General features: G+C 42.8%; 1 protein-coding gene across 1 annotated transcript in view; it reads left to right on the top strand.

The window, feature by feature from the left end:
• The first annotated feature begins 2,522 nt into the window (after positions 1-2,522).
• The window catches only part of BCAT1 (branched chain amino acid transaminase 1), a 53,902-nt gene continuing 41,760 nt past the window's right edge, over positions 2,523-14,664 (top strand). Inside the window, exon 1 of the mRNA XM_068190467.1 lies at positions 2,523-2,580. Coding sequence (XP_068046568.1) covers positions 2,559-2,580 — 22 coding nt within the window. The 5' untranslated portion in view covers positions 2,523-2,558. The remainder of the gene's footprint in view (positions 2,581-14,664) is intronic.

Here is a 14,664-nt window from a genome sequence, read left to right as displayed (position 1 = left end):
ACTGGATTTCCAAAGCATTTGACAAAGTGCTTTAGCAAAGGCTCATAGAAAATAAAGGTGCTTTTGTGGTTGCTATCTTTAATTGGACAAGAGATAAGAAACAGAAGTTGGTCTGTAATTGAGAGAAGGGGAAATTGAGGCAAACAGAGAAAAGACAAGGTTTGCTGATGAGATTTAAAGCCTTCAGGGTAAGGGTGCTAAAACAATTCAGCCAAACTAGTGCTATTTGCAGCAGGACCTTATGAAATTGAATATACAGTTGTTAAAACAATATATAATAATGTCTGTGAGTATAAAATTAAAACAACCAAAAAAAAATGAGCTGAATTTATACAAATGGGTGGGTTATGAATGAAGGATTGCCTTTCAGCAGAGAAATCTTAGAATCAAGTCGTTCAGAAATAGATCAGTTCACTTTAGTGCTTATGAACTGTCCAAACAGGAAACAGAACCATAATGAAAAGAAATAGAGGAGGGAAAAAAGGCAAATTAAAAGTAAATATGATGACCTGCTTTTTGGGAGTGTTTTGTAACTCATATCCGCATCCTAAATCAAGGATGATCAAGGTTATTGTGCTGTTTTATAGTAAACAAAAAAGATTAGAACTCCTCATCTGGAGAAAGAAGGTGGCTGGCAGAGGATTTGACAATTGCCTGTAAAATCACAAATTACATACAGGGGGTAAAGTGCTCTTCATTTGTGTTTACAGTCTCTCGGTATCAGAAAAATGGAGAATGATATCAGGTTTTCAAGTGGCAAATTCAATATAAAGCAAAATTATGAGTTTTTCCACAGAACAGAGCTAAACTTTGGAACTGATGAGCACAAGATCTGAAAGATATCAGATTTTATGTAGGTTCAAGGAACAAATTAATAGAACAAAAAGCCATGAGGAGCTGTTAAGCCTCGAGAATTCATCTTTCAGGAAGTAGATGTGGTACAAATCCTTTGAGGATAAGAGTGGATAGTGGAAAGAGTATATGAAGCAAAGTACCTCTATGTGCTTATTCTCTTCTTGGAAGTCTTCTGCAGGCATTATTACAGTGTACCGGCAGGGACAGGATATTGAGTTAAAGGGCCTGAGCCAGCCTGGCTGTTCCTATGTCGTGGTTGTAACCTGAAGATAACTCCTTGTGAATGGATTGAATTGCTCTCATGAGCACTGCCCCGATGATGAGTTGAACCTGCCTGAAGCTCCTTTGCTGCTTTTCTCTTGCCTCCTGTTTTTTTGCTCCATCTTTCTCCTCTCCTAAATAGCTGCTGAAATATCACTGTTCATGTGAATTTGCGTTTTGGGTAGTGCTGCTCACCTGTGTTCTTTTTGGAATCCAAAGTGCTTGTAAATCCACTAAACAGCACCTTTTTTTACCTGGCTGAAGAGCAGCAAGAACAAAAAATTACTTATGTAACCCATCTCTGGTGCTGTACAACAGAGAATAATTCATGTACATCGTGCAAAGCAGAACTTGGCACTTCTGACAGTCGCACTGAGATGAAACAGCTCTAAAGGAGATCAAAAGGGGAAAACCTTTATGAAAACATTAGTCAAGGAAGAAAGCACTTAAACGTAAAGTCAGTTATGATGAAAGCAAGCACTTTGTGAACATCACAGCAGCATTTTTTCTGAAAAATTCATGTGTGTGTTTTTTTAATTTTTTTTATTAGCTTCACAGGAACGGGTAGAAGCAACAAAGTGGACAGGCTGCTCTATTTATTCTTTTACCTTCGGGCGCTGGCCAGCTGCCTGCCCGGTCCCAGACCTGGGAGGTGAGGCAGTGGTGGTGGCTCAGAGGTCCGCAGGTACATCCCAGACCTTCTGCATGGCCTGGGGCACGGCTGAGCAGGGAAAAGCACGTCAGTCCCGCTAGTCCCAGACACAATGGGTGCTGTGCCCCCGAGTTGGGTGGCAGTGCTGGGGCACTCAGCACCAGCCGTGCCGGCAGCCGAGGCGAGGGGAAGCAGCGAGAAGCCGCTGTTGGAAGGGATAACTGCGAGCTGTCGGTGTGTCAGCCGCGTCGGACACAGCGAGACAGAGGAAATGACTCAGAAAACGATGAGCTGCTTAGTGCCGGCTGAGGAGAACGTGTCTCGCTGTGAATTACAGCACAAGCCCCGCACTGTCTGCGCTCGGCCGGCGCCGCGCACGATGCGGGGCCATTTTAGGGCGGGGGTGACCCAGCGGCAGCGGAGGTGCGGGCGGGGGCTCCGGCGGCCGGGGGGAGGTGTGGGTGCCGCGGGAGCGGCGGGGCGGGGCGGCCCCGGCTGCTCCCCGAGCGCCCGCCGAGCGCGCCGCCCTCGCCCGCTGATGCAATCCGAACCCGGCAGCAGCGGGAGCAGCTCCGAGCAGCGGCAGCAGCGGCGGGAGCAGCTCCGAGCAGCGGCGGCACCGGCAGCAGCGGCGGGAGCAGCTCCGAGCAGCGGCGGCACCGGCAGCGGCGGCACCGGCAGCAGCAGCCCCGGCCGGCCCCGGTCCCGCGCAGCGCCGCTCTATCCGCCCCCGGGGCTCGGCGATCCTCCCGCCCAGAGCCCGGCAGGAACATCTCCCCCTCCTGCCAGCATGATCAAGGTAAGCGGAGCGGGTTTCCTGCCCAAATCCACCCGTCCATCCTTCCGGCCGTGCGGAGCAGCAGAGGGGCTTCTCCTCGGCAAAGCGGCAGCTCGCCGATTTGCGTTGGCAGAATTTAGTGCCCCGATTTGTTTGTGCTTTGTGAAGGAGATTTCTGTCCCTGGCGGGTTTGTTGTTTGAGATTCAGAGGCAGACTGTGTGTGGTTTTACCTCTTTCATTGCAGACAGCATGTGTGGAAAAGAAGTGATTCTGTGGAAAAGAAATAATGAAGGGGAAGGCAAGGTGTATGATTTCCTTTGGGGTGAATTTCTTGTTTGTGGGACTCTGAATGACTAAAAAAAACCCAAACAAAACTAATAACAAACCAAAAGCCTGCAAAGGTTACGATCTCCTGGCAGACATCAAGCCTTTTTGTGCCTGTGAGTTTGTTAAAGCTATTATGTCTGCCCTCGTACTAAAATAGACTATGGGTAAAATCCTGTAACATGTGCTGAGAGGTTCTGAGTAATTTCTGAAATAACTTTGAATCAAGGAAGAGGAGTTTTCGGTAGCAAGCACTAACGTGGCAGATGGGCATCTGTGGGTGCTGTCCTTTTATAAATGTCATGTTTATGTTCTTCAGCTTAGTGACCTGATCTGGGGATTAAAAACAAGTCTTCCCGGTCAAGGCAGAGGGCATGGAGTTAGCACGGGTGCTTTTCAGGCCAGACCAAGGGAGCATCAGAGCCAGACCCACGCACTGGAGCAGCTGCCGTAGTGCTCGGGCTGGAGGCAGGTCTGTGCTGGGCTGACTGGGAGCTGCACAGCTGCGGTCTGTGCCGAAGCTGACAGCTTCGGAAACCCGCCGCTGAGTTATCTGCTTTCCTGGGGTCACCTTAGCAGATGGGGTATGGGCACAACAGGTGACTGGGAGGTGTCTCCCCAGCTCCTCTCTGCTGCTAGTGACAAGCGTTGCTCACAGCCAGCGGTGCTGTCCCTGCGTCTCTGGCAGCGCTGCAGTTGCCACTCCTGGTGGCAGGGCCAGGGCGGAGGAGCTTTGGGATGCTGTCCTAGCCCTGTTTGCCCTCCCTGCAGCTGGAGGGGGGCAGACCAGCCATGGCAGAAAACTGGTCTGAAGCTACTCAGGGAAAATACCCAAGGGCTCCCCCAGCCACAGTGCTCGGAGACAGAATGGAGCATCTCAAGGAAAGGGCAGACTCGTGTTTTATATCACTTCTGATGTACCTGTTGTGTGTCAGGGAAAGAGGGCAGGGCTCTGCTTTCCAGAGTGTCCTCCAGCACCTGTCAGGAATGCTACGGCATGGCCTTACAAAAAAACAGGTAACAGGGAAACCACAGACCTACCAGCCTGTCTGCTCAAAGCAGCACTGACATCTCACTGGGTTCTTCTCACCCAACCTTCGCTTTGTCTTTTTCCTTGTCTCTTCCTCGTCTTTTTCCTTGTCTTTGCTATAGCAATAGCTACAGCAGTAAAAGGACACTCTGGCCGCTTGGAAGTGATGTAGCCTTGGGCAAGTCAGCGCTGTCTGAACCCTTTACCCTTTATTTGCCTCATCTGTTCAGACTGTCAGCTCTCCAGGATTCTGGCTGTCACTGTGTGTTTGTAGAGCATTTATCAAAGGAACAGAAAATTACAGGTTGATTATCACCATACTTACATAAAACCTGATACATTTATAAATAACCCGGTCAACAGCATTATTCTACCTCCTTGTCCCTTCATCTTTCCCTTCATGATTTTATATGTTTAGTCACAACCCTCCATTTTTCCTTGAACTATTTTCAGCTCAACCACAACCCTCCCTTTCTGTCCTGTTTAAAGTAATGTATAAGAAATTAATCACGCCTCCAGTTTCTGCAGTCTCTGCCTTGTCCACCTAATGCACTGATCATTACTGACAGGCCTAGCACTTGTGTGTGATCCAGTGGATATGCTGATTTTTTTTCCCATGGAAATTGAGCAGTCAAATACACAGCCATAGGTAAAAGAGAAGATTGCAAAGTCATGAGATAGCTTTAACGCGACTGAAGTCTTGTTAAAATAGTCCATAGGCTGTTTCCTTTGTTTAATTATAGAGATGAAAATGATTCAGGTGGATTTCATTAGTCATTAATTTATCCCTGGGAGGATAATCTTAGGAAAGGAGGTAAATCAATTAACTGTGTAAACACACTCAGGTGCTCTGCATTTATTCAGGCATTTAAAAACAAATTAGGAGACGTGGGCATGGTAAAGAATTGGAACAGACACTTTCGTTGCTTCCCTGTGTTATGCCATTTTCTTAAATGAATAATCATAGCTGAATGTATAATCCTGAAAATTACCATTAGGTTTGAGGGCAGGACCTTCAGTGTCAGAATGAAGGAGCCAAGCTGTAAATTTTCTCTGTAAAATTTGCACAATCAGCCTTCTCAGGGCACAGATGTGGGGACTCGCACGTTCTTGTTGTCACAGTGACACATCATGTTCTTGGTGCTGCTGGGTAAGCACATCTCAGAAAGGCAGCTCTGTGAGCTCAAGGCACTCAGTGCAGATTGTGGCTTTTGATAATCAATTGTGGCTACCCACGTGCAATGATAGCTGCAGTGGAGAGATTAAATGCCCAAACTTCATCTTAAAAGCCTGGCTTTAGGTGGTAGTTGAGCATAAATCCAAGTAGTATGTGACTCTAATATGTCAAGTTTGTAGTCACTTCTGTGTTTGCACCTTGATGCCTCCTATTCTAACACAGGATGAAGTCAATGGGTGGCCTCATTTACCTTGGAAACAACCTCATTATTTTATGTCTTTACACATTAAAGGTCCAGGTAAAATTACATCATAAAATAGAGCACCTGTTGCAGAAGGGCAATTTAGTAAGTATTACCATATGCTGTTGCAAAGGAAAATCCAGTGTTATGCTTATGGAAAGCAACCTTTGGTGTGTACATCAGAGGACCCAAAACTTAACATGAGAATAGTTGAAACTATCTTTAAAAATGATCAATAAGTTTTACCCGTCTGGGTTTTTTTTTTGTGCATCTTGGCCCATAGTTTATTACTAGTTTTGCAAACTAATGTCATAATACCATTCCAACAGAGTTACTCATTTACTTCTTCCCTTGAAGTCTGCAGTGTGTTTTGAGTTTTATTTTAGAATATACCTGAAGAATTAATGAAGGGCAGCATATAACTTCTCAGCAGGTACACAGCTACTGCTAATTCAGTGTGCCTATTAGAGCATATCACAAATCATATTGGTAAAAACATTTCTAGTAAGCACAGAAAATTGCTTTTCCTGGTATAAAAATAGGGTTTAATTCCATGAGGTTCTGATTGGAATAATTTCCACTAGGATTCACGTCCACTTGTTTAATTTCATTTAGACTGTTGTGTTAAGAGTTATCACCTCTGTAATAAATGTATGAATTTGCATTATTCTTACTGAGAATGAAGGTTTTTAAACCTTTCAGATGGAGAGTTTGAAAGAAAAGAGCATGCTCAGTCTGGAGAAGGCTCTGGAGTGGTGTAGTAGCAGCCTTCCACAATCTAGAGGAAGATGATGGAGATGGGGCCAGGCTCAGCAGTGCTGCATGGCAGGAGGACAAGAGACGACGGCATTAACTGAAACAAAAAAAGTTCACATGGGTTATAAGGACAAAATTGTCTCCACAAGCACAGCTGGGAAGTGGGTTACCAAGAGAGACTGTGCAGTTTCCATCCTTGGGACCTCTCAAGACCCAGCAGGATCAAGCCTTAAAAACCTGGTCTGAGCTCACAGCCTACTCTGCTTTGAGCAGGAGATTGAATTAAAGACATCCTGAGGTTCCTTCCACCCTGGGTTTTCCTGTGGTCCTGAGAAAAAGCTTAGAAACTAAATTTTTTTTTAATCCAGTCTTAGTTTTTGACATACTCAATGGTGTGGACCAGCACATATTTGTCCAGAGCCCTGAATGCTTGGCTTTTAGCAGCACAGAGAAGTCTGTGTAAAGGTGGTATTTAAAGTCACCACTGTAGGCAGATTTCTTTGCAGAAGGAATATTCTTAATGTGTCAGTATAGTAGTGTTATTTTCTTTCTACCTTGAGGAAGTCCATGTGCTTAACAGAAGAAGTTAAGCTGGGAAACTATAAAGCACTGAATAAAAGGATATATTTTTGATTTTTCCAGAATGTGACCTTGAAATTGCTGCATCTGAAATACAGTCTATAAGGTTACCACACGAAATTGTATATTCTACTCTTATAAAATGATACAATTGCTTATCATCATGCAATTGATTAAAAATTATAGGTAGTCCACCTAAAATCAGCAGTAACAATGCAATTTCTTTTGATGTACAGTTTCTCAACCTCCATTATAATAAAGGAACTTCTTGATCAAATGAGTATGGAAAAGAAACTTCAAGTGTTAACATTTACTATGAAGTTATTGTCAACATAGCTGGCAGGTCAGTTGCTATGTAAATTTCTTACCAGATGCACGATACAGGTTTCACTTCTCTGATTCTAAAGTTTGAAGAAACTGGTAGAGAGGGTTTTTGATCCAAGTTTTTGATCCTGGATGAAGAAAAGTGTAAGTATTTTTTTAATATGCTCCATAGTTAATAGTTTGTTTGTTATAAACCGTCTTTATAAATTTATAGTTCGGAGTACCATAATTATTTTTTGAGAACAGAACATGAAGATTTATTATCAAATTATCAACATCAAAGCCCTGAATTCTGTCCCGTGGCAATGCCTGCTTAAAATTTGACAAACGTCTTCCTAATTGCTAGGAAGTATTGCCTGAAATATAGAGGGTAAAAGCTAGAAAAAATGAATAAGCACGAAGTAATAGTCTTAACACAGGCTGCTACTACGTGTAGTGGCTACACAGGCACAGTTTTGCCACAGCTGTACAGCTGCATGTGTACATGCATGCAAAAAACCCCATAATTCTATTCACATGCTCATGTATTTGAGGCATTACCCATCTTGAGCATGTCGTCAGTGTTTTTAATATTATCCTTTATCTTTCAACAGTTTTTCAGAGACCATTTTTGGCATTCACACTTTGATTCTCTTCTTGACATCTGAAGATAGAAGTTCAGTAACAGCACTGCTTTCTGATTGTTCACTAAGCTGCAAATTAGCATTTACAATTGTTTTCTTTTGGATTTTCTATTAAGGGGTTGTGCTGTAGCCAGCAATGTTTTCATCATGTTAATTGGGCAAAATATTTCTTAGAGCATACATAGAAAATGAATGTTCTCTCCTGCCATTTCCAGGTGAGCTGGATTTCATCAGTGGACAAATCAGATACAATTCTAAACTTTTAAGGGGCTCAAGATTAGCTTCATACATTCTGAAATGTGAAAAACATTGATGTTCACATGCACTGAAGCCTCACAGACCCTTTGCTTACGTTATAAATGAGTCATTTGTCAGTTCAGATTTGTGGAGCTGTGCAGGGCTGTTTGATCATTGACACAGGTGTTGAATTGTAGGAGGACAAGCCTACAGTACTTGTCATAGGCCAGTTTATTATCTTTGTTTCCAGTGCCATTTCTTACCATTTCAAATCTGTCATTTTTCTAATAGAGACTGCATCACTCCCGATTTATGTTTGTTACAGCTTTAACCATGTTATGATTTGGGCAAAAGTCCTCTCTTCGTGTGTGCTTAATGCTGACACCTCTACAAATACCTCATCTATGACCACACTTTTCTTCCAAGGCCACTTTTCATGTGCTGAGTGATATTTTGCTCTCAAATTCCCTGGGCAGCCTCCAGTTTGCTCTGGCACTGTCAACAAATGATAGGGCATTTCAGATGAAGGACTTGCTCACGTTGTTCAGAAAGGACGCATAGGATAAGGTTAATCCAGCTCCAGAATTTTGGAGCCTTATAATCCATTATTTTTCCCTGTCCTAGAGTTGTTACACAGTTGGATATATATTAAGTAGGTGGGATATCTGGTTCTGTCACCAGTTTGAAATATTTTACCTCTTTTGAGCAGACGATAGGAAGAAAAGCAGCTTCTTCTGGGTGTTATCTTGTTGTTGTACCATATTGAAGAGAGCAGTGTGTGACACTGCAGTGATGCTGTAGCTGTGCCCAGCTTTCCCTGGCTTGTTAGTAAGCTTCCATGGGATTATTTACATTTGCTTGGTGTGGTGGGTAATGCATTTTCTGTGACAGCCTCTGCAACTCAAAGAGTGTAAAGCAATTAAATTCCTAGAATATTTTGAGCTGAACATCTATCATGCAAAATGCTCCCTCTCTGTTGTTATTAGAGAAAGAACGTTATTGTAGATTAGAGAAAGAACGTTATTGTAGATGCTGTCCTCAAACAGGTCCCAAGGATTTTCCCTTTGGCTTAGCTCTGTTCCTAGTGCCCTTCACATCAAGAGGAAAGTGTCAGTTTCCTTTCTGCTTTGTTGAACTGTGTCCACTTGAAACAAATCAGGGCAGTGTTTGAGCACACAGCAAAACACACATCACAGGGCTATAAGGCAGGCTTTGGAGAGGTCTCCCATTGCTTCAAACCAATTATGGCAGGCTTAAAACCCACTGGAGCTGGTATGGGCAGGTGTTCTGCAGCCACCAGCTGAGTGCTGTTAGGCAAGAAACTGGAATAGGTTATAGCTGTGAATAGCCAAACCTGTTGTGAATCAATCATTTACACCTGTTCTTCCTTGAGAAGAGCTGTAATGCATTTGATGTTTCAGTTCCTGGGGAGCTGTGCAGACCCTATTCTGGCACCCCAATGAATTCCCTGAAGCAGCTGCCGAGCAGGGTGAAGTGTGCCAGTGGGACAATCTGTGCCTCATTTTCCTATTTGTAGAAGAGATGGATATTTCTGCCTTCTTTTGCCTGGGTGTTGTGACTGTAGAGCCAGGCTTCCATGCCTTACAGTGAGAAGAGTCCTTGAAAGCCTATAAATAATGAAGGTCTTCGTTCTTTATCTGGAACAAGCAGTTCCAGAATCCAAGATAACACAGTATTTGCAATATTTCTGGAAAGCTTGCTGTCCTTCTTGTATAACAGTGCAGTTAAAAATGCATCCTGCCTAATTTTACTATAAAATCTTAAAATGTTGATTTAGTACCTGGCTTTTAGAATACATGAGGAAAGGGAAATGTTAGAGAAAACATAATGAGCACAAGCCTGTGATAAAGAGCAAAGCCCTTCTGCTGTGTTGCGGAAAGCAAGTCATAGCATTTATGCCCTTTCTTGTTGCCAGCTTGATGCAAAAGATCTCATATCAAAGAACTGGGCCTAAATGCATTAAAACGGTGGTGTCTTTCAGAATTAAATTTATTTTCTTTGAGCAGTCACTGTATCATAGAGCTGTGAGACACTGTCTAGTTAGAAAACAGGCAGGTAAATTTTTCGGTCAACTAGATCCAGCTGGTTGCTCTAACATGTTTTCCTTCATGACATTCTAGCAAACAATGTATTTTTCAAAAACCTAATTTCTCCCAAAATTGCCCTAAACCAGGACAATGACCTTTTCAAAGTGACACAGGATAACTTTAATGCATTTCATAACAAGACCTACTAGATCACTGTGAGCCTTGAAACTTGAGTCAGGGTCCTGCATCGTCCAGGCAGAGCCTGCATCTGGGTGTGCACGGTTCTGCCTGCAAGCAGAGAAACGGGCTTTGCTCAGACACTGGAGTGGAACAACAGCAGTGAAACACGTTTCTAGGAGCCCTCTCTGACTGGTGCAGCAGAGTGTACCTGCAGGTTTGAGCCCATTCAGATCCCCAGGTCAGATAGCTGCTGCCATGCCTTATCAGCCTCATCTGTTGGACACTTCAGGGACACAGCAGCCTCTTGGGAAGCAGGGACAGGGAATGACAGCCCCAGCAGCCAGCACACTGCACAAAGTCGTGCTTCTTGTGCTTCTCAGCATGGCATTCGATAATGGGTTGTGATTAAATAGGCCATGCAGGGTCACCAGGGCTAGATGTGGTGTCAGCCCTTTACACACCAGCAGCCACATATGTGCACTTGCATTGAGCCAGCTGTGTAAATCACAGTTCTGTGATCTCTAGTGGCACTTACACAGCACTCATGGTGAAAAAGTAACTCCTCCTTCCTCCAAAAGCTCTTCTGTTCTTTTCCTCCACAGAGCCTTTGTTTTTGGTGTGTCATTCATCTTTCCTCAGTGTCTTATGTAAACCTTTATTCCAGTGCAAAATGGACTTAAATGGGACGGTTTCAGCACTCTGAGAATAGCCACAAATGACCCCTTATACAGGCCAGTGATTCAGGGCTGGCCTCGTGCTTCTCCTGGTGCTGCTGGAGTTATGGGGGAGCTTGCAAGCAGGACTGTGTCCTTAAAACCAGGATTTTGTCAGCTAGCTTTCTTCTTTGGGCATGTCAGTTCTCATTTTGGAATCCATCACTGTCTCTGCTGTGGTTTGGTTGGGATTTTCTTCCTCCCCAGGAGTTTATAGTGATTTATTTGCAAACTGAAGAAGCTTTGGTCTTCTACACTAAATTGTTTGCTTCCAGTTCTAAGCCCTCAGTAACTCAGACAATGATTTGATTTGTTTCTGCTCTCTATGCCTTCATGTAATTTATATTTTCATTTGGTAATTGCATAAAGCCAATTGCTTTTGTCATCAGCTGCAGAATCTATGTGGAGTTTCCACTATCAGGCAATTTCACAAATAAATTGTAAGTTACATTTTACGCATCTTTAAATCAGATCTGTCCTTTATCTGTACAGCTGTCTCAGAATAAAAAATATAGTCAGTGTAACTGAATCTTCAAGGAAAATAAACAAATTAGTTTTTATTGTGCTTAGGCTCATCTCTTCTGGTATAACAGTGTAGTTAAAAATGCATCCTGCCTAATTTTACTATAAAATCTTAAAATGTTGATTTAGTACCTGGCTTTTAGAATACATGAGGAAAGGGAAATGTTAGAGAAAACATAATGAGCACAAGCTTGTGATAAAGAGCAAAGCCCTTCTGCTGTGTTGCGGAAAGCAAGTCATAGCATTTATGCCCTTTCTTGTTGCCAGCTTGATGCAAAAGATCTCATATCAAAGAACTGGGCCTAAATGCATTAAAACGGTGGTGTCTTTCAGAATTAAATTTATTTTCTTTGAGCAGTCACTGTATCATAGAGCTGTGAGACACTGTCTAGTTAGAAAACAGGCAGGTGAATTTTTCAGTCAACTAGATCCAGCTGGTTGCTCTAACATGTTTTCCTTCATGACATTCTAGCAAACAATGCATTTGTTAAAAACCTAATTAATGCTAGACGGGACAAACAAACCAACAAAAGATTCACTTAGAGGCACTGTTCACAGGAGTTAGAGATGGAAGAGCTCCATTAGGTCATCTGCCTCTTCCCCTCATTGTACCAGGCTGTTTTCCCAAACCAGAAGAGCAGTAAACTGTGAAGACAGAGGAAATGGCACTGGGGAGTGACAGAGCAATCGAAGGGTCATAGGAAGGGATGGAAAACAATCAAGAACAGTGTGAGCAGTGCGTTTAGAGATCAAGGTTAAAGCACACAGCACCTGGAGGTCATTTGTGAACAGGATTTCTTTAGAGTACTTGCCTATTTCTGCTAAGAAAATAGGAAGGAAAATTGTATGGATGTGCAGGAGATGTATTAAGAGCAAACTGACTATTGAATAGCCTCTGCACCACGCAGAGATTACAGCTGCTTTATGTCCTGTGTTGGATGGGGCTGCTGGGAGGCTTTCAGTATTTTTCAGTTGGGAAGGGTCACACTTCAGACTCCATGGTGTATGGTTGTAATTCACAGCTCATGCTGTATATTTTTCTGAAATATGTGACAAAATAGATTCAGCCTGAAGCTGAATAGATCCCTGGTCAGGTTCTTCTTACGGTTAGTTTCAGCAAATTCATTTGTTTTCTGCTTCTCCCAGTCTCTTTGTTCCTTTGGAGTTCTTGATAATTCAGCTTGTCAAGCCCATGTTTTTTTTTTGGACTTCAGGAGTAGATCTCCTTCACCTTGCCTAGCCTTGCTGTCTTTCAAGTGAACTGAGACAAGCCTTCTTCTGCATCAGTTCAGGCACTACTGAACTTACTCAAATACTAATTTAAACACTGAGTCAAAAAATTGGCATTAGTTCTATAAGAGGTTTTTCACCAGAGTGCTGCTTGTAATGGCTTTACTTTGCAAACATTGTTCTGCATTTATTTGTTCTCGTGGAACCAAGTTTGTCTGCTTTTACCGATGTGATTCAGCTATAAATGCTATTAAACTGAGTCTTGGGTGGACTAGCTGAATATTTCCGCTTCTTGATGGTCTCTGTTCTAAGGTTTTTCTAACCAGCAAGTTGTGCTCATATAATCTGAATTGTCTTTTATTTAAGCGGTTTAAAACAGTGATGCTTGTTTTAAGAAGAACATATTTCAGTTTTAGTCAAACCAATTAAACTGCTATAAATTAAAGCTGATGAACTGCTCAAGTCAGGGGATAAGTGCCTGCACAGTTTTTTGGATTAATTTAATTAAAATCTGTTTCAATTCAACCTTATTTCATACCATGCAGCTTTCTTGGACATAAAACCTCTTGTATTTTCTAAGCCCCAATGCCCTCACTGTGAGGCAAATTTATTATTAAATAGTGTGGAAGCCCTCTTTTTCTGCTACACTAGTTGCCTTGTGTTTTTCTTTGTTGTATGCTGTCATTGCCCAGCCTCTATTTAACTAACATTAGTGCCAGCCCAAGGTTGAACAAACTGCTACGTTAAGGTGATAATGCCAAGCTGACAAGGCGTCAGGGAAGGTCTCTGTAAGGAGGAGCAGTTTAAAAAATGTATTGGAAGTGCAGAAATTGGCACTGTAAATTGTGTAAATGGCCCTGCCCAACAAATGGACCTGGTGACATTTGCATGGTGCCACAGACATGTGTTGTGGAAGTTCATGGTCACATCCCCGCAGTATAGAGACAGGATTTAAATGCTTTCATGTCATTCACCTACTCCCATGAGACCTGAGGTAAACATGCCTGGCTTCTGGCTTCCATAATTGAGCTTCTTAAACTATGGAAATCTTTCATGACTGTCATTGAATAAAAAAAAAAATTATATTATATCACTTTGCCCTTCAGCAGCTTTTCTCTGTCTGACAGTGTGGGTTTTTTTTTTTTTTTAATTTTAGTGTGGGTGGTTTTTTTGTTTTTTTTTTTTTTTTTTTTTTTGTTAAGCTGTGAACATTATTAGTGGGATTTTTTTCATCTTTTATGTGATGTGGCTGCCAAATTGTCTTAACGTTTCCTAGGGACAGATAAAAGCCTTTTGAAGTCATGGCAGTGTTCTTGCCTGACTGTAGCAATACACAGGATATATGGCATTTGTGCACACTGGATACCTGGAACAGGAGGGCAGCTCTGGTACCTGTCATCACACACCTTGTTTGGCTTGCCTGTGCCAGAGTGTGAGTCACATATTGGAATTATTGATCTGCTGTATTCCTGCAATCTGGCAAGTGCCCTAGTTTCATTATCCTTCCAGTGCAAATTAGAGCATGAAATATTTCTTAGGCACTTTTTAGCCAGAAGCAGGCATGGGGAAAAAGCAGTAAGACACTGTTTTAGCTTGAAGAAATGTCTCAGAAAGGACTTTCTTCGTTGAAAATTGTCTTTCATACAACTTCTGACTGATAGGAAATTTCTGATCCATCTTTCCTGGGGCCTGATGACTGCTACAAGATAGGATGGTGTTTATAGCAGGAGATGGGTTTGCTTTGGTAGGAGACGCTCTGTGCAGTCATTGCTGTGTATCTGTGGTTTATTTGGTTTCTTTAGGTTCTTGATCTCCATGAATAGCCAATGCTTGCCCAAAAATGCACTGTCTGCAATTCTTTCATGGGCATGAAATTAGGTTTCCAGGTGTTCCCTGTCACTGGCAGTACTCCACCAGGGCACTGGTGCTGCTGGTGAAAATCTCCCTCAGAGTGGAGACATTGAAGCTGTCTGTGGGGGACATCACACAGGTGACTGGTGAAACCAAAAAAGATAACTAAGGGTTTTGTGAAGCTGCAGAACTTGAGTTGTTTTGAAAAGCATCCAGTGTGATTTCCTAGCTGAAAGTGTGAGCTCTGTAGACAACATTTTCAGTTTGTTTCCTTACTCTTGC

Source organism: Anomalospiza imberbis, chromosome 5, assembly GCF_031753505.1.
Source record: "Anomalospiza imberbis isolate Cuckoo-Finch-1a 21T00152 chromosome 5, ASM3175350v1, whole genome shotgun sequence".
Taxonomy (NCBI): Eukaryota; Metazoa; Chordata; class Aves; order Passeriformes; family Viduidae; genus Anomalospiza; species Anomalospiza imberbis.
This window is presented reverse-complemented; position numbering and strand designations above follow the sequence as displayed.